The sequence below is a fragment of the Giraffa tippelskirchi genome, chromosome 12 (assembly GCF_054371585.1).
Source record: "Giraffa tippelskirchi isolate mGirTip1 chromosome 12, T2T-mGirTip1v1.2.pri, whole genome shotgun sequence".
NCBI lineage: Eukaryota > Metazoa > Chordata > Mammalia > Artiodactyla > Giraffidae > Giraffa > Giraffa tippelskirchi.
In genome coordinates, this window is record NC_137286.1 from 425,863 (window position 1) to 443,131 (window position 17,269).

At 60.8% G+C, this 17,269-nt stretch overlaps 2 gene segments (V, D, J or C); both read left to right on the forward strand.

Moving 5' to 3' along the window:
• Window positions 1–16,968, forward strand: part of LOC145530217 (Ig mu chain C region membrane-bound form-like) — a 193,135-nt gene extending 176,167 nt beyond the window's left edge. The window contains 7 exon segments of the C gene segment in view: window positions 5,926–5,964; window positions 12,610–12,936; window positions 13,012–13,341; window positions 13,594–13,908; window positions 14,041–14,373; window positions 16,479–16,594; window positions 16,696–16,968. Coding sequence covers window positions 5,926–5,964; window positions 12,610–12,936; window positions 13,012–13,341; window positions 13,594–13,908; window positions 14,041–14,373; window positions 16,479–16,594; window positions 16,696–16,704 — 1,469 coding nt within the window.
• Window positions 1–17,269, forward strand: part of LOC145530219 (Ig alpha-1 chain C region-like) — a 275,477-nt gene that overhangs the window by 121,442 nt on the left and 136,766 nt on the right. Inside the window, 1 exon segment of the C gene segment in view lies at window positions 5,347–5,418. Coding sequence covers window positions 5,347–5,418 — 72 coding nt within the window.

A 17,269-nucleotide genomic window follows, 5' to 3' on the forward strand; every position in this document is an offset into this window, starting at 1 on the left:
CTGAGGGAATGGCCGAGATGTCCTCAGAGACACAGCCTGCCCCCATACCTTCAGCCTTGAGCAAGCTCCCACCCCGCCTCCTCACTTGTGAGGAGGCCAGCCACCCTTGGTCATCCCAGTGAAGGTCAGGCCTCTGTCACCTGCAGCTGGAGGTACCCTTCCCATGGAGTACCATGGCACCCCTGGTCAGTGTCCCTCTCCCAGGACTGTAGGGACTTGGGAGACCTCTCGAAGCTTTAACCCCCCAATTGCCTCTTCTGGGCTGTAGGGGTGGAGGGACAAACAAGCCAGTGGACACAAGAATCTTTTGTTATTTTCTTGAAATTGGCTTTTGAAACTTACAGCGTGTGTTGGTTCCCCTCCCTCACCTCACCTTTGAAAACCTTTGTTAGTTGTTATCTTTTTCTCTGGTTTTTACCCTTCTTTGCTCATGCCCTTGGGTGTCAAAGGATGAGTCCCCTGTTTCTTTTTCCTTTGGTGACTCCTTGCGCATGTTGATTTATCGACTGAGGCAGCAATAGCCCTTGTATAGCTTCTGACCTAATCAATGAAGTGTCAAGATTTTTTCCTCTTGTGTTTTTGCCCATAAAGACCCACCTTCTGGAGCAAGTGTCCAGAGCAGTTCCTGTACGTGAGGGGACAACCTCAGAAGCAGCATCTCAGATACAAGTACTCTCCCCACAAAATCAAGGAAAGTCTTCATCACTTGCCAAAGCTCACCACATTCTGGCCATCTGGTCTACCTCAGTGCAGGCTCTAGGAAATAGGGCCCTGGAGTGGGATTAACTCACCAAGTCTGCAGGGCTGTGGAGAGCCCTGGGCCCACCCGCAGCCACCACCCTAAGCAAGGCCTCTGATCACCCAAGCAGATGTCATCTCTGTCTTCTTCTCCTGAACCCTGTGAGCCAGAAGTTCAAGGAACTGAGACCTCCCTTCCATCACGGCTCACCCAGTGGCCTTCCCCTCTGCCTTGGACATCAAGGCCCAAGAATACTTGTAGCTCACTGGCTATTTTCAGAAGCAATTGCATGGATGTGCCCTGACTCTAATGAGGCAGCTGAGTGACCAGGATAACCTTTCCTCCTGCCTCAGTGGTTGAGTCCTCAACTGGACTCCACACCCTGTTTGGGGCAGCCCAGTCAGGAGACATCTTCACAACCTCGTGCTCCAGAGTGGGGTATGTCACCCACCCTCCAGAGTTGGGTGGACGGAAGAAAAGAGACTGACTCAGCATGGCCAGTGGGCCTGGTTCTAGCCGCTCCATCATGGAGATCCGGATGCGTCACCTGGCAACTGGCTGGGACACATGCCTGTAGCATCATGTCCTTTCTCTGGTTTGGGGAGGGTGGGGTCAGGATGGGGTCCCAGAACTCAGCCACAGGATGCCGTAGAAGGAGCCCAGCCTGGGCATGAACACGGCCAGCTGCATGGTCTGCAGGCTCTGGACCCACCACCCCTGCCCTGACCCAAGCTCTGCACACCATTGCTGGAAGAGGCAGTTGTGGGTTGGAGGGGGGAGGCAGGTCAGACTTTGAAGGACTCAAAAAGTCAAAGCCAGATCCTGTCACTCATGGGGGCCAGACAAGGGCAGGGCTGCGCCCACACAGGGCCTACAACACTGTGACCTGGCTGACCTTGTGCCAGCAGGGCGCCAGCTGCCTGGGGCTGGAGATGCAAGCCCAGTGAGAAGGGCTGGCAGGGCACCGTGGGTACCTCCCCTCCCCCAAGCAGGAACCAGGGATGTGGGAGGGCCACAGCAATTGTTTCCTGGAGGGCCTGGGGCAGCCACATCCCCCATTTCCTGAAAGGGAGACAGGAGGCCCCAGAGCCAAAACCGAGTCTCTCAGCAAGCCCCCCATCCTTCAGCCTCTTTGCTGGACACACAGCTGGAGGTTTAGTCGCTAAGTCATGTCCTACTCTTTGTGACCCGAATGGACTCTGCTCCGCCAGGCTCCTCTGTCTGTGGGATTCTCCAGGCAAGAATACTGGAGTAAGTTGCCATTGCCTTCTCCGGGGGATCTTCCCGACCCAGGAATCAAACCTGGGTCTCCTGCCTTGCAGGCAGATTCTTTACCGACTGAGAGACGGGCACACAGGTGAATGAGTTAAAGCTTAGCTGGCAGTCCAAGGCCCTTTGAGGAGTGCGTGCGCTTTCTCACTCATGCTCTCTTTAAGCCTGTGCAGCAGAGTCTCTTGCCTGAGGACTGGCATCCCTTTGGGAGCTAATGATCACTCAGCACAATGTCTTACTCACGGAAATGTTTTTCTGAGGCTCTATGTTAATGCTTATTGAGTCTTGCCTGGGAACCTGTTTCTCGAGACTTGTATCCCTGATTACACAGCAACAGTATATACCTCACCCAGAGACATTGCCCAGAACTCCCTGGCTGATCTTGTACTGAAGTTATCTCAGGACGTATGCCTTGGGAAAGGGTCTGGTGGAACTCTCACAACCTCGAGGCACTCTTCTTACCTGTTCTCAGCAGCCAGTTGAGAAGTATTTAAGGCTTAACTAGGTCAGTACTCTCCTACCCTCTTCTGATGTCTCTGTCAGAAGCTTTTTGTCACTTTCACTTCAAGTAAAATTCTACACAAAGCTCTAGTGACTGAGACAATCTTTGGTCGCTGAGTTAAATCTTCCCCTTCGGAAACCACGAAGGAGACCAGCGGCACCGTTCACTGAACACTTTAAGCTCTCACAGGTCACCTTTAAATCCAGCTACAAATACTACCAGCCATTCTCCTCCGGGCACAGGGCCCAGCCTCTAGCCGTGGCCTCAGCTGGACTCAGACACAGAGAGGCTTCCCAGCATGCTGTCCACTCACCCCCTCCCTCAGCAAGCCTCCAGGGCATGGTCACTCTCCCTAGTCCCAACCGTATCTGTGCCCTTCTCTCCCACTCTCAACAGTGGTCCAAGGGCGAGCATGCCCACCGCGCTCACCTCAGCCCCCCTGAGGGCCCACACGTGGCACACCCGTGGGTCCTGGCACCGCAGCCCCAGCTCTGATGCTGCTGAGGGCAGACCCCCTCCCCTCCAGCCCCCAGGGTGCACGCAGGTCTGGAGGGAGAGCAATCCTCTCCTTGACACCATCACGCCCCTCCCCTCGCACCTGCCCACCTGCCGGGGGCATTCAGAGCTGAGCCTCATCCTGGAGGACAGCAGCCAGCAGACAGGGCAGGCCCCAGCCCTGGGGGCACCCCTGGTCCAGCATGAAGTGCAGCCCCAGCCCCTGGAGGCCAGTGAGAGGTGGAATTAATAAGAGGCTTCTGCCAGATTCACAGCCATGGCCAAAGAGAGCCCCTGACAAACCCCCCAGGGCCACGCCGTGGGGACCAGCCACCCAGAAGGCCGACAACAGCCCAGGCCCCATCTTCCCCACCCACTGCCCCCACGGGCCTTTCTCCAGCTGAGAACACAGCTCCAGTGCAGGTGGATGCAAGACAGCTTGAATCTGCTCTCGTTTCCAGAAGAGAAGGGACCCAATGCAGGCCACCTTCGGCACCGTGAGGATCACTAACAGTGACAGACTCCGTGTGTCCAGCCCAGGAACGACCATGGGGATCGGTGGGCAGGGCTCTCCAAGGGGCTCTGTGGCTGACCCCCCTACCCCGGCCCCGGCTCGCCCACGGCCAGCCCTCAGGGTTTTGGCCGAGCCAGGAACCACAGTGGAACTGGGTGGGGCCACAGAGATTGACAACTTTACAAAAACCCCTGAGCAGAGGGGCTCCAGGGAAGCCGGGGCCTCACCCTGAGGGTGCCCTGTCAGGGCACACAGGGTTGGGTCAGTTAGGAGCCCGAAGGGGCTGGAGGAGAGCCACCTGGGCTGAAGGTGGGGGGGCCTCCCAGGCGGGCACGGAGCAGGGCCCAGCCCAGGCAAGGGGCCAGGTCCCCAAGGCCGGGGTTGCACAGAGCCCAGGGAATCAGGGGTTGGGGCAGCGAGCCTTGGGAGGGGCAGGGAGCATGTGACCTCATGGGAACAAAGCAGGTCAGGGGTCAGCAGATGCTCAAATCCCACACCAGGGGCTGAGGCAGGCAGGCGCTTGTGGGGTGGGGGGCAAGTCTCTTCAGGAAGACAGACTTGCAGCTCCTGGGGGCTCCCTGGGGACTCTGGGTGGGTTTCCGTGTCCCCCAGCATGGGGCCAGCCCACTGTGACTATGCTGACTTCCATCTCTGGGGCCAAGGTGCCCTGGTCACCATCTCCTCCGGTGAGTCTGGTGTCCAGTGTCCAAGTCAAGGGACAGCGGGACTTGGGTGGGCCTGGGACGGGAGTCAGGGCCGGCAGGAGGCAGGGTGTGTTTTTGCAGAAAAGCAGCAGAGTAGAAGCTACGCTGCTGGGACTTGGATCTCTGGGGCCCGTGGGGGAGTGTCTCCCTCGCAGCTCTGCCTGGGCCTCGGGCAGTTCCCTGGGGTCCATGCAGCCCCACCATGGCCTGAGCAAGGCAGGGTCCCGGTCCACTAGGGTCCACCCTTGGATCTGCCAAAGCCCCTGGAGGTGAGCCAGCTGAGGCCTGAGGGGAGGAGAGAAGCCAGCTGGGCGGGAGGAGTGGTGAGCAGAGCCTGGCGGGCTCGGGGTCTGTGTGGTGAGGGCAGGGGAGCCCTCCGGGCCGGGCCACCCAAGTTCATGCCTTGGGGGCAGCCAGGACTGTGTCCCTCGGCAATGCTTTTGACTCCTGGGGCCAGGGCGCCCTGGTCACCGTCTCCTCAGGTAAGACTGCTCTCTGCCCGTTCTGTCCTGGGCTGGGGAAGAAACTTCCGGAGGTCCCTTGGTCTGTGGGGGACCCTCTGTGGTCCCCGGGGGTGTCTGAGTCTGAGGCGATTTGCTTCTCTGCCCTGTTTAGGTGGGCCCTCTGCCTGTGGAACACGGCCAGGCAGAGTGGGCTCTGTGGACCTGGGGGCCTGGCTTTGCCTGGGGGCAGAGGCCGCCAGGGCTTGGGTTTTTGCACAGCCCCTAATGGGGCCCCTAGCACTGTGACTATATTGACTACTGGGGCCCAGGAATCCTGGTCACCGTCTCCTCAGGTGAGTCCTCACCAGCCCTCTCTCCTCACTCTCTGTCAGAATTTTGGTGCACTTTGGGGGAAATCAAGGGTGTCAAGTCTAGAGGGCCTGGGGCGGCCAGGGGTCTGAGACGGAGAGGGTCCAGGGGCCCAGGCTTACAGCAGCAAGGAGCAGAGGTTCCAGGCACCCTCTCCTCTTGGGCTCTGCAGCCAGGGCTTTCTCTGGGGGCTTCAGCCACCCTTGGGCGCTGGACTCCCAAGGTCCCAGCTGTGTTGGCCTCATGAGGCCACATGTGAGGTGGTCCGGAGGTCTTAGCCGGCCACTAGTTCTTGCCTGGGGTCCCAGCATCATTGTCACCATATGACAATTGGTTTGAGCACTGGGGTCATGGATCCTGGTCACTGTCTCCTCAGCTGAGTACTCACCACCCTACTTCACTGCGCTTGGGGAGACCCAGGGTGTCCGAGATTCAGGGGCACTCTGGAGGTCAGGAAAGGGAACTGGGGACAGGGTTCTGGTAAACAGGCAGAGAGAGACCTGCCCGCCCCAAGGACACTGCGATGTGGGCGCGAGGCGGCTCCTTTGGCTGGTCTGGCTGTGTGACTTGAGCGGGACCGGGGGCTTCCGTCGCTTTCTGGGGCAGGCGGCTCCTTGAGGTTGGACTTGGGAGTTTGAGGTTCATGGTCAGACAGCCCAGGCAGGCAGTGGTCTGGCCTCTGGGGGCCGGAATGGAACACAGTGTCTCCGGCGCAGTCTGGTGGGAGCAGGGCCAGCAGAGGGTTACAGACCAGCGACTTTGACCGACGGCTTCCCTGTGGTGCCTGGAGATGGGGCGGGTGCCCGGGCGCCTCGAGCCTTGCCGGGCCCCCGAGGTTTTTGTTGGGCGAGGCTGGAGATATCACCACTGTGATTACTACGGTGTAGACGTCTGGGGCCAAGGGATCCTGGTCACCGTCTCCTCAGGTAAGAGCGGCCCATCCAGGGCCTTTGTTTTCTCTCCTGTTTGTGGGATTTTTCTGAGCATCACTGTCTGGTCCTCCAATGTGTCTGTGTCCCCCCGGCGGACTGGGCAGACTGGCCAGGAGGGGACAAGCTGCCCTAGGCATTTCAGAGTTTCTATTTTCCGATGCCTTTAAAAAATCAGAATCTCCAGGCATTCAGAGGAGGCTTGGGCAGGAAGGGCCACCAGTGGGGGAGTCCCAGGACCCCCTTGGCAGCAGGGCAGCTTGGGATACAGTGAAATGTAACTTGCTATGGTCCCAGCATCTACAGAGGGGTGTGTCTGGGTGACTTAGAGCCTCAGGCGTGCCACCCGCAGAGGGCACAGAGGATGCCCTCCTCGGACGAGGTGTGTTCTGCACTAGACTGTATTTAAAATTCTTTATTGGGCGGGAAGAGAATTGTCTAGGTGAGCACGGACACGTAGTGTCCCGATCGCAGCGAGAGAGAGGTGCCCCAGCCGTCCGAAAGGGAGAGCCTGGGGAGGTGATGGGCGCTGGGCTTTGTGAGGCCACTCTAAGAGAAAGAAAAGCCGTTCGCCAGAGGAGGTGTGCTTGCAAATACCAAGACAGGGCATCTTTGAAGCAGCTCCTGATGGTCTGGAAAATTGCAACTTTAAAAAGAGAGATGTTTAAAGTATTTTAAATTTTTATCATTTAATTAACAACTGCGAATCATGGCTATGGAGAGTTGAGACGGGTGCGAGTTTGGCCGAAAAGTAGTAACGAGGTACCGTGGGCCCTCGGCTCCAGTTCAGGGCTGAATTTTGAGAATAATAAATTCAGCTTATTTTTTTAATTTAATTGGTGGCACCGAGTTAGTCAAGATGGCCACAGGCAGGACTGACCACCTGCAGCAGGTGGCAGGAAGCTGAGAGTCTATTTTTGGAAGCAAGAAAACACAGTTGGTAAATTTATAGCTTCTGGTTCCCAAGAGGTGGTTAGCGGCTGGTTTTGCCCAGCCCCACAGAACCAAAAGTGTTCCACTGAGCACAACACCACCTGGCTCATTTGCATTTCTAAAATAAGGTGCAGATGCTGACCGAAACTGGACGGTTCCTCTTTTAAGTATTTGAATTTACTTCAGCTTTAGCTTATCAATTGCTGATTTATATTCATTTTCAAAGTAGATGTTTAAGAAACTAATTTCTCTTAGGTGCATTTTATCCATGCATTTGTACACTCTTTAATGAGTCCCTCCTTCGTGGTAATGAAGCTGAGGCCGTGCACGCGCCGTGGGCACCGAGTGCGCTCACAGTCGTAGCTGGCCGGCTCCCTCTGGGTGATGAAGCAGCTCTCTCGGTGCAGGTCCGTCACTGCAGAATGTTCAGGGCCGCCTTTCGGGTACTCATCTCAGGACAGACTTGGGGTGAAACGTGGGCACTCGTCGTGAGTTACTCTGGCTACACTGCTAGCTGGGGCACTGAGAGGATGCCCAGTGGGGTGGGAGTCGGCAGGGCCTGGGACCGTCTGGAGGGACAGTCTCTGCTCTGAGTCCCCAGGCCCGCCGAGGCCGGGGGTCTCCTGGGACCACGCGCAGCTGGGACGTGTGGGCCTGGCTTCTGCCGCCAGGCCAGTGGGCAGGTCATGAGTTAGCGCAGCGAAGGGATTCGGAGGAATCCGTCCAGGTCAGAGACCCCACGGACCGCGCCAGGGACGAAGCTCCGAGCTGTGAGACGCAGGAGCAGCTGCAGCCAGACTCGCTGCCCCAGGACGTCTGCATGAGATGTTTTTGTTTCTACTTGAAAGGGAATCTGTCTTTACCTACTACCTATGAGGCCAGGGTGCTTCACACCCACAGGGACCACTTCCCGTGTCCACACTTAGGTGGTCAGCACGGCTTTGGGGTTCGATGGTCGCTGTGTGCTAGAGGGTATCTTCTCTCTCAGCAGAGCTTTCTGATAGACAGAATTGGGAGCAGGTTCAGATAACATGCGTTTCCCGCGGTTCTTAATGAGGACGTTTGCCAGAGAGCAGTTAGTCACCAGGACTCTTAGACTCGGGACAGGAACTCAGGCCCACGGCACGTGCCCAGGCCGGCCAGGCCCCAGGGACGTGTGCCCAGGCTCTCCTCTCCCAGAGAAGCAGCGCTGCCCGCTCAGCATAGACAGGGCCTCTGTCTGAGGGTGGCGTACGTGCCTCGGCCTGTAAGATGCGTTAGGGAAGCTAAAGTCGCCAGCAAGCTTTTTACCCAGAGTGGAGGATGCTGGTGACTGACGGCTGGGAGAAGGGCCGGCTGGGCCTGGGGCAGGGACGGAGGCATCGGCGCCCAGGGGAAGGGGCGAGAGGGCTCCGAGGAGAGGGGGAGGAGGCTGGGAGGGGCAAGCCCAGCTGGGCAGCATCCGCAGACCAGGGGCTTTAGCTGAGGCACGGGTCCAGGATCCTACACTTTTTCATCAGAATCACTGGGCTTTCAGGTCTGTGAGGGCAACCCAGGGCCGCCCACAGCAGGCTTGAGCTAGGCTGAGCTGTGCTGAGCTGAGCGGGGTTGAGCTGGGTTGAGCTGGGCCAGGCTGAGCTGGGCTGAGCCGGGTTGAGCAGGGCTGAGCTGGCCTGAGCTGGGCTGAGCTTTGCTGGGCTGGGCTGAGCTGGGCAGAGTGGGTGAGCTGGGTTGAGCTGGGCTGAGCTGACCTGGGCTGAGCTGGGCGGAGTGGGTGAGCTGGGCCGGGCTGAGCCAGGCTGAGCCGGGTTGAGCTGAGCTGAGCTGAGCCGGGCTGAGCCAGGCTGAGCCAGGTTGAGCTGTGCTGAGCTGAGCTGGGTGGAATGGGTGAGCTGAGCTGGGCTGAGCTGGGTTGAGCTGGGCTGAGCTGTGCTAAGCTGAGCAGGTGAGCTGGCCTGAGTTGTGCTGAGCTGAGCTGGGAGGAGTGGGTGAGCTGGGCCGGGCTGAGCCGGGTTGAGCTGAGCTGAGCTGAGCCAGGCTGAGCCAGGCTGAGCCGGGCTGAGCTAGGCAGAGCTTGGCTGAGCTAGGCAGGGTGGGTGAGCTGGCCTCAGCTGAGCTGAACTGGGCTGAGCTGGGCTGAGCTGGGCTGTGCTGGGCTGAGCTAGGTAGAGTGGGTGAGCTGGCCTCAGCTGAGCTGAGCTGGGCTGAGCTGGGTTGAGCTGGGCTCAGCTGTGCTAAGCTGAGCAGGTGAGCTGGGCTGAGCTGTGCTGAGCCAAGCTGGGCGAAGTGGGTGAGCTGGGCTGAGCCGGGCTGAGCCGGGCTGAGCTGTGCTGAGCTGGGCTGAGCTGAGCTGGGCGAAGCGGGTGAGCTGGGCTGAGCTGGGCGAAGTGGGTGAGCTGGGCTGAGCTGGGCTGAGCTAGGCTGGGTTGAGCTGGGCTGAGCTTTGCTGGGCTGAGCTGGGCAGAGTGGGTGAGCTGGGTTGAGCTGGGCTGAGCTGAGCTGGGCTGAGCTGGGCTGGGTTGAGCTGGGATGAGCTTTGCTGGACTGAGAGCTGGTCAGAGTGGGTGAGCTGGGTTGAGCTGGGCTGAGCTGGGCGGAGTGGGTGAGCTGGGTTGAGCTGAGCCGAGCTGAGCTGGGCTGAGCTGGGTTGAGCTGGGCTGCGCCAGGCTGAGCCAGGTTGAGCTGTGCTGAGCTGAGCTGGGTGGAATGGGTGAGCTGAGCTGGGCTGAGCTGGGTTGAGCTGGGCTGAGCTGTGCTAAGCTGAGCAGGTGAGCTTGGCTGAGCTGGGTTGAGCTGAGCCGGGCTGAGCTGGGTTGAGCCGGGCTGAGCCAGGCTGGGCCAGGTTGAGCTGGGCTGGGCTGAGCTGAGCTGGGCGAAGTGGGTGAGCTGGGCTGAGCTGGGCTGAGCTGGGTTAGGCTGAGTTGAGCTGGGCTGAGCTGGGCTGAGCTAGGTGGAGTGGGTGAGCTGGGCTCAGCTGAGCTGAGCTGGGCTGAGCTGGGTCGAATTGAGCTGAGCTGAGCTGAACTGAGCTGGGCTGGGTTGAGCTGGGTTGAGCTGGGCTGAGCTGGGCTGTGGTGGGCTGGACTGAGCTGAGCTGAGCTGAGCTGGTCTGAGCTGGGCAGAGTGGGTGAGCTGGGCTGAGCTGAGCTGGGCTGAGCTGGGCTGAACTGAGCTGGGCTGAGCTAGGCGGAGTGGGTGAGCTGGGCTCAGCTGAGCTGAGCTGGGCTGAGCTGGGTTGAGCTGGGTCAAATTGAGCTGAGCTGAGCTGAACTGAGCTGGGCTGGGTTGAGCTGGGTTGAGCTGGGCTGAGCTGGGCTGTGGTGAGCTGGGCTGAGCTGAGCTGGGCTGAGCTGGTCTGAGCTGGGCAGAGTGGGTGAGCTGGGCTGAGCTGAGCTGGGCTGAGCTGAGCTGGGCTGAGCTGGGCTGAACTGAGCTGGGCTGAGCTGGGCTGAACTGAGCTGGGCTGAGCTGGGCTGAGCTGGGCTGAGCTGAGCTGAGCTGAGCTGGGCTGAGCTTTGCTGGGCTGAGCTTTGCTGGGTTGAGCTGGGCTGAGCTGGGCAGAGTGGGTGAGCTGGGCTGAGCTGAGCTGGGCGAAGTGGGTGAGCTGAGCTGAGCTGGGCTGAGCTGGGTTAGGCTGAGCTGAGCTGGGCTGAGCTGGGCAGAGTGGGTGAGCTGGTGTGAGCTGGGCTGAGCTGAGCTGGGCTGAGCTGGTCTGAGCTGGGCAGAGTGGGTGAGCTGGGCTGAGCTGAGCTGGGCTGAGCTGGGCTGAACTGAGCTGGGCTGTGGTGAGCTGGGCTGAGCTGGGCTGAGCTGAGCTGAGCTGAGCTGGGCTGAGCTTTGCTGGGCTGAGCTTTGCTGGGTTGAGCTGGGCTGAGCTGGGCAGAGTGGGTGAGCTGGGCTGAGCTGAGCTGGGCGAAGTGGGTGAGCTGAGCTGAGCTGGGCTGAGCTGGGTTAGGCTGAGCTGAGCTGGGCTGAGCTGGGCAGAGTGGGTGAGCTGGGCCGGGCTGAGCCGGGTTGAGCTGAGCTGAGCTGAGCCAGGCTGAGCCGGGTTGAGCTGGGCTGAGATGAGCTGGGAGAAGTGGGTGAGCTGGGCTGAGCTGGGTTAGGCTGAGCTGAGCTGGGCTGAGCTGGGCTGAGCTGAGCTGGGCTGGGCTGGGCTGGGCTGAGCTGGGCTGAGTGGATGAGCTGGGTTGAGCTGGGTGTAGTGGGTGAGCTGGGTTGAGCTGAGCTGAACTGAGCTGGGCTGAGCTGGGTGTAGCGGGTGAGCTGGGCTGAGCTGGGTTCGGCTGAGCTGGGCTGGGCTGAGCTGAGCTGAGCTTGGCTGAGCTGGGTGGAGTGAGTGAGGGGGGCTGAGCTTAGCTAGGCTGAGCTGGGCTGAGCTGGGAGGAGTAGGTGAGCTAGGCTGAGCTGGGTTGGGCTGAGCTGAGCTGAGCTGAGCTGGGCTGAGCTGGGTTGAGCTGAGCTGAACTGGGTGGAGTGGGTGAGCTGGTCTGAGCTGGGCTGAGTGGATGAGCTGGGCTGAGCTGGGTGGAGTGGATGAGCTGGGCTGAGCTGGGCTGAGTGGATGAGCTGGGCTAAGCTGGGTGGAGTGGGTGAGCTGGGTTGAGCTGGGCTGGGCTGAGCTGGGCTGGGCTGAACTCGACTGAGCTAGGCTGTGTTGAGCTGGGCAGAGTGGGTGAGCTGGGATGAGCTGAGCTGGGCTGAGCTGGGCTGGGCTGAGCTGAGCTGAGCTGGGTTGAGTTGAGCTGGGCTGAGTTGAGTTGGGCTGGGCTGAGCTGAGCTGAGCTGAGCTGGGCTGAACTGGGCTTAGCTGGCTGAGCTGAGCTGGGCAGAGTGGGTGAGCTGGGATGAGCTGAGCTGGGCTGAGCTGGGCTGTGGTGAGCTGGGCTGAGCTGGGCTGACCTGAGCTGGGCTGAGCTGAGCTTGGCTGAACTCGACTGAGCTGGGCTGTGTTGAGCTGGGCAGAGTGGGTGAGCTGGGCTGAGCTGGGCTGTGGTGAGCTGGGCTGAGCTGGGCTGAGCTGGGCTGAGGTGAGCTGAGCTGGGTTGAGTTGAGCTGGGCTGAGCTGGGCTGAGTTGAGTTGGGCTGGGCTGAGCTGAGCTGAGCTGGGCTGAACTGGGCTTAGCTGGCTGAGCAGGTGAGCTGGGCTGAGAGGGTTGAGCCGAGCTGAGCTGAGCTGAACTGAGCTGGGTTGAGCTGACCTGAACCTGGGTTGAGCTGGGCTGTGGTGATCTGGGCTGATCTGGATTGAACTGAGCTAAACTGAGCTGAGCTGGGCTGAGCTGGCCTGGGCTAGCCTAGGCTGAACTGGGGTATGCTGGGTTAACCGTGGTGGGCTGAGACGGGGCCAGCAAAAGTGGACCCACCAGGCTGGCTTGACTTGGGCAAATTGTTGAGATGCTTTGGGTCCATTTAACCTCCACTGAGGCTGGTGGGTCTAGCTGGACTGAGCTGATCCCACTGAACTGTCCTGGTCAACAGTGGGCTGACCTCAGTGACCTGGTTGTGCTGAGGACTGGGGGGGACAGAGTGTGTATCAGTCTGATTGATGACCCCAGACCCCTGGGCCAGGCCCCAAGTGGCTGAGCCGGCGATAGTGAGGGTGAGCTGGCAGGGCTGAGTGTGCCCTCCGCGCCACTGTCCCAGAGGGAAGGCGGAGCTGCCCGCACCCCTGACCAGCAGGACGCCTCTCACGCCCCTCTTCTCTTGTGTCCTCTCTCGGGTCCCCAGCAAGTGAATCTCAACCGAAAATCTTCCCCCTGGTGTCCTGTGTGAGCTCCCTGTCTGATGAGAACTCGGTGGCCCTGGGCTGCCTGGCCCAGGACTTCGTGCCCAATTCTGTCAGCTTCTCCTGGAAGTTCAAGAACGGCAGCCCAGTCAGCAGCGAGAAATTCTGGGCCTTCCCCGAAGTCCTGAGGGACGGCCTGTGGTCGGCCTCCTCCCAGGTGGTCCTGCCGTCCTCGAGCATCTTTCAAGAGCCGGGGGACTACCTGGTGTGCGAAGTCCAGTACCCCAAGGGAGGAAAGACCGTCGGGACCGTGAAGGTCGCCACTCCAAGTGAGTCGGGCTCGCCCCGTGGTCGGGTGGGAGGGGAGGGTCCAGGCCCAGCTGACACCTTGTCCTTCTCTACAGACACGGAAGTGTTGCCCCCCGTCGTGAGCATCTTTGTCCCGCCTCACAACAGCATCTCTGGTGATGGCAATAAGTCCAGCCTCATCTGCCAGGCCACTGACTTCAGCCCCAAACAGATCTCCTTGTCCTGGTTTTGTGACGGAAAGCGGGTGGTGTCTGGCATTTCTGAAGGCCAGGTGGAGACTGTACAGTCCTCACCCGTAACATTCAGGACCTACAGCATGCTGACCATCACGGACAGAGAGTGGCTCAGCTCGAGCGTGTACACCTGCCAGGTGGAGCACAGCAAGGAAACCTTCCAGAAGAACGCGTCCTCTTCGTGCAACCCCGGTGAGTGCAGCCCTGGTGGGGGGACCCTCACCCTCAGGTCTGCAGACACCGCCCCAGACGTGCCAGCTGCTCCCTGAGTCTTGGCTTCCCAGAGCGGCCAAGGGCAGGAGGGGCTATGCAGGGCGACTGGGGGCCAGTGCCCCTCCAGCAGGGCCCCACGCTCACAGGGGACTCAGCCAAGCAGCCCCTGCTCTTTGGGCAGACCTCTTCCTTCACCTGATTTAACTCCAACCAACTCTCTCCCACCTCCAGAACAAACATCTGACATCAGGGTCTTCACCATCTCCCCATCCTTCACCGACATCTTCCTCACGAAGTCAGCCAAGCTTTCCTGCCTGGTCACAAACCTGCCCTCCTATGAAAACCTGGACATCACCTGGTCCCGCCAGAACGGCAAGGTCCTGGAGACCCAACTCAATTTTGAGAATCACCTCAACAACACCCTCAGCGCCAGGGGCGAGGCCTCGGTCTGCTCGGAGGACTGGGAGTCCGGAGAGGAGTTCACGTGCACAGTGACCCACGTGGTTCTGCCCTCCCCGAAGAAGCGCACCATCTCCAAGTCCAAAGGTAGGCCCTGCCCTGCCCCTGCTCTCCACCCCGGACTCTCCCACGGCTTCCGGGGTCCTAGAACAGCAGGCAGGGCCAGGAGAGGCCCCACGCTCCCCAATCTCACCACCATGACCCCCTCCCCCACCGCAGACGTCGCCATGAAACCGCCGTCTGTGTACGTGCTGCCTCCAACGCGGGAACAGCTGAGCCTGCGGGAGTCGGCCTCCGTCACCTGCCTGGTGAAGGGCTTCGCGCCCGCGGACGTGTTCGTGCAGTGGCTACAGAGGGGGGAGCCCGTGACCAAGAGCAAGTACGTGACCAGCAGCCCAGCGCCCGAGCCCCAGGACCCCGGTGTGTACTTCGTGCACAGCATCCTGACGGTGACTGAGGAGGACTGGAGCAAAGGCGAGACCTACACCTGCGTCGTGGGCCACGAGGCCCTGCCCCACATGGTCACCGAGCGGACCGTGGACAAGTCCACCGGTAAACCCACCCTGTACAACGTGTCCCTGGTCATGTCTGACACGGCCAGCACCTGCTACTGATGCCTGGCTGCCTGCCCAGGCCGGCTCAGAGCCCCAGAGTGACCACTGCTGTGTGTGTGTGCATGAGTGCAAACTAGCCGTGTTGATGCGTGAGATGTTGCATTTTATAAAAATTAGAAATAAAAAGATCCATTCAAAAGATGCTGGTTGTGAGTGAGCAAAGCTCTCCCTGCTGGGTCCATGGCTGTCTGCCCTCACCTTGCAGACCACCCTCCACCATCTGCGCCCCCGCCTCCCCACTCGCTTCCGACCCATGCTGGGAGCCCTGGTGCTCCTTGCGGGACGCTCACAGCAGGCTGAGCCCATGCTCACTGCGCCTCTAGTTGCTTCCATGGCCACACTGGGGGCACACGGGTGTGCAACACACACACATGCACACAGTCACATACATACATACAGAGAGATGCATGCACAGACACGCAGACATGCACACACATGGTCAGAGACATGGGCACACGTGACACAGACATATATGTGATGGACCTGGGTGAGCAGGCACACACACAGACATGGACACATGGACATGTGCGCACACAGACACACATGTACACACACATCCACATGCACGTGCGCACAGGCACAGGCACTCGCTCACACACACAGACACACATGTACACGCACACTCACACACAAGTGCACAGAGGCACAGGCACTCATAGGCACATGCACACGGGCACTCACACATACAGACACACATGCATGCACAAGGACAAGTCATAGACATGTAGACACGCAGGCACAGATGTACGCATGTTCATGCACACACATGAATACACTGCACACGCCCAGGCTCACACACCGAGATCCCAGCCCTTGCACACCCGTGGTCACTCGGTGCCCTGTCCGGCGGGTCCCTCTGCACCACGCCCATGCTCTGCTTGTCCCTCTGTCTCAGCTTGGAGGTGCATCTGGGGACCGGCCCAGCCTGGACCCCTGCCGCAGCCCCCAGCCCTAGCCCCAGAGCAGGATGCACAGAGGGCCGCTCTGGGCCTGGCCGGAGGCAGCTCCCCAGGAGACTCCCGGCCCATCTCCAGGAGGGGTGCTTCTCCCAGTCCAGGCCCTTGTGAAGGTGGCAGGGCCTCAGCTCTCCCCTTTCCCTGTGAAGAGACAGAGTCAGGCAGGTGCTGACAGGGCAGGCAGTGCCCGGGAGGCCCTCCTTGGAGTAGGCAGCTGCAGGGCTGCACGTGAACCTGGAGTGGTGGGCCCTGCACCGCCGGGCGAGCGGGGCTCCTCTGCCGACCACACCAGTGCCCCTTCAGGCTGACTCCCGACCTCCCCTCTATTCCTGGCTCTTCAGGGCCCACGGGCCCACCGGCGTAGCGGCCACACACCTAGGTGACTGTCACCTAGGTGACTGCCGGCAGCCTTTGTCCCAGTGCCGCTCCCCCTGGGCCTCAGACGTCTGTCTGACCTCCTGAGCCCACAGCTGTGAGTCCTGCACTCCTGGCCGCAGCCAGGGCCCCATACAGCCTCTCTCATATGTGCCATGGCTCCAAGACAGAGAGAGGGAGGCTAGAGGGATGGGCCCCTTGGCACAGGCAGCCATCTGCCCCCAGGGCTGTCCTCACTGGCCGGGGAGCCCACCCCAAACTACCAGAGACAGGAAGCCCAGCACTCTCGGCCCCCGGTGGCCCTGCGGCCGCCAGAGGCGTCAAGGCGCCGCCCCCCCCCCCCCCCCCCCCCGCAGCACAGCGAGCCCCACCCTTGTGTGTACATGTGTGCTCTGTCTCACTCTCTGCCACCCCAGCGCTGCTAGGGCCAGGAGCTCGGGGTCATTGCTTGGCTCGGCCGCAGCCACGCTCTGCCCCTGCTGGCTGTGGAATCGGGCGGCCAGGGGCCTGCTGCGCCTGGCTGAGACCCTGCCTGACAAGGCCCGGGGCTCCCAGTCGCCCTGGGGGTGCGGGGAGGCAGGCACACGCCCGCTCGGCTGCCCAGTCGCCTCCACCGTCCCCCAGCCCTTCTGGCGGGCAGTGCGGCCAAGGGGGCAGGGTGGGCTCTGCAGGCAGCTCGGCCACGCTGACCCCCGTGCCCTGTCTCCTGCAGAGGGGGAGGTGAGTGCCGAGGAGGAAGGTTTCGAGAACCTCAACACCATGGCCTCCACCTTCATCGTGCTCTTCCTCCTGAGCCTCTTCTACAGCACCACGGTCACGCTGTTCAAGGTAGGCCGCCTGGCCCTGGGGAGGGGGTGAGGCCACAGAGCCCCGGGCCTGAGGGCCCCCAGCGCCCCCACACCCACTCACGCTGTCTCTGTCCCCTGCAGGTGAAGTGACCGCCAGCCAAGAGCGTGGGGCACCAGAGATGGAATGAGAGGGGCTGCCTTGGGGCCGGGTCCCTGGCCTGTGTGGCTTGTCCGCTTGTACTGAAATCTTCCCCGCGTCCTCTCCAGCTTCGAGCTGTAAGAAACTGGCTTTTCTCGGCGCGGCTGAGTGCCATGGCCAAGCATGGAGCCCGCAGTTATAGGCTCCACCCGGCCCTGCTTTGCAATGTCGCATTTGTGGCCTTGAAATAAACAAGTGTACTTTATCTTGTGAAACCGCTTCCTCGTGAAGGTTTTTTTCCCCCAAGCCACACTCCTGTGTGCTGCACCCATTACTGACGGGAAAGGGACGTGCGTCTCCTCCCAGGCCGGTGGCTATGTGCCGGGGCAGCGTCTCAGGGCTGGTCCAGATGGAGGAAGATGGCCAAGTTGGAGAGGATCCCAGGACTGGTCTCCCAAGGTGGCCTGAGCTGGGGCCGCTGTGTGCATCCATGAGGACCCTGCCACAAGCCCCACGGACACCCTGTCCCTCTCTGCCACCATTCCTGGAATCCCACCCATGGGAGGGCTCGCGCAC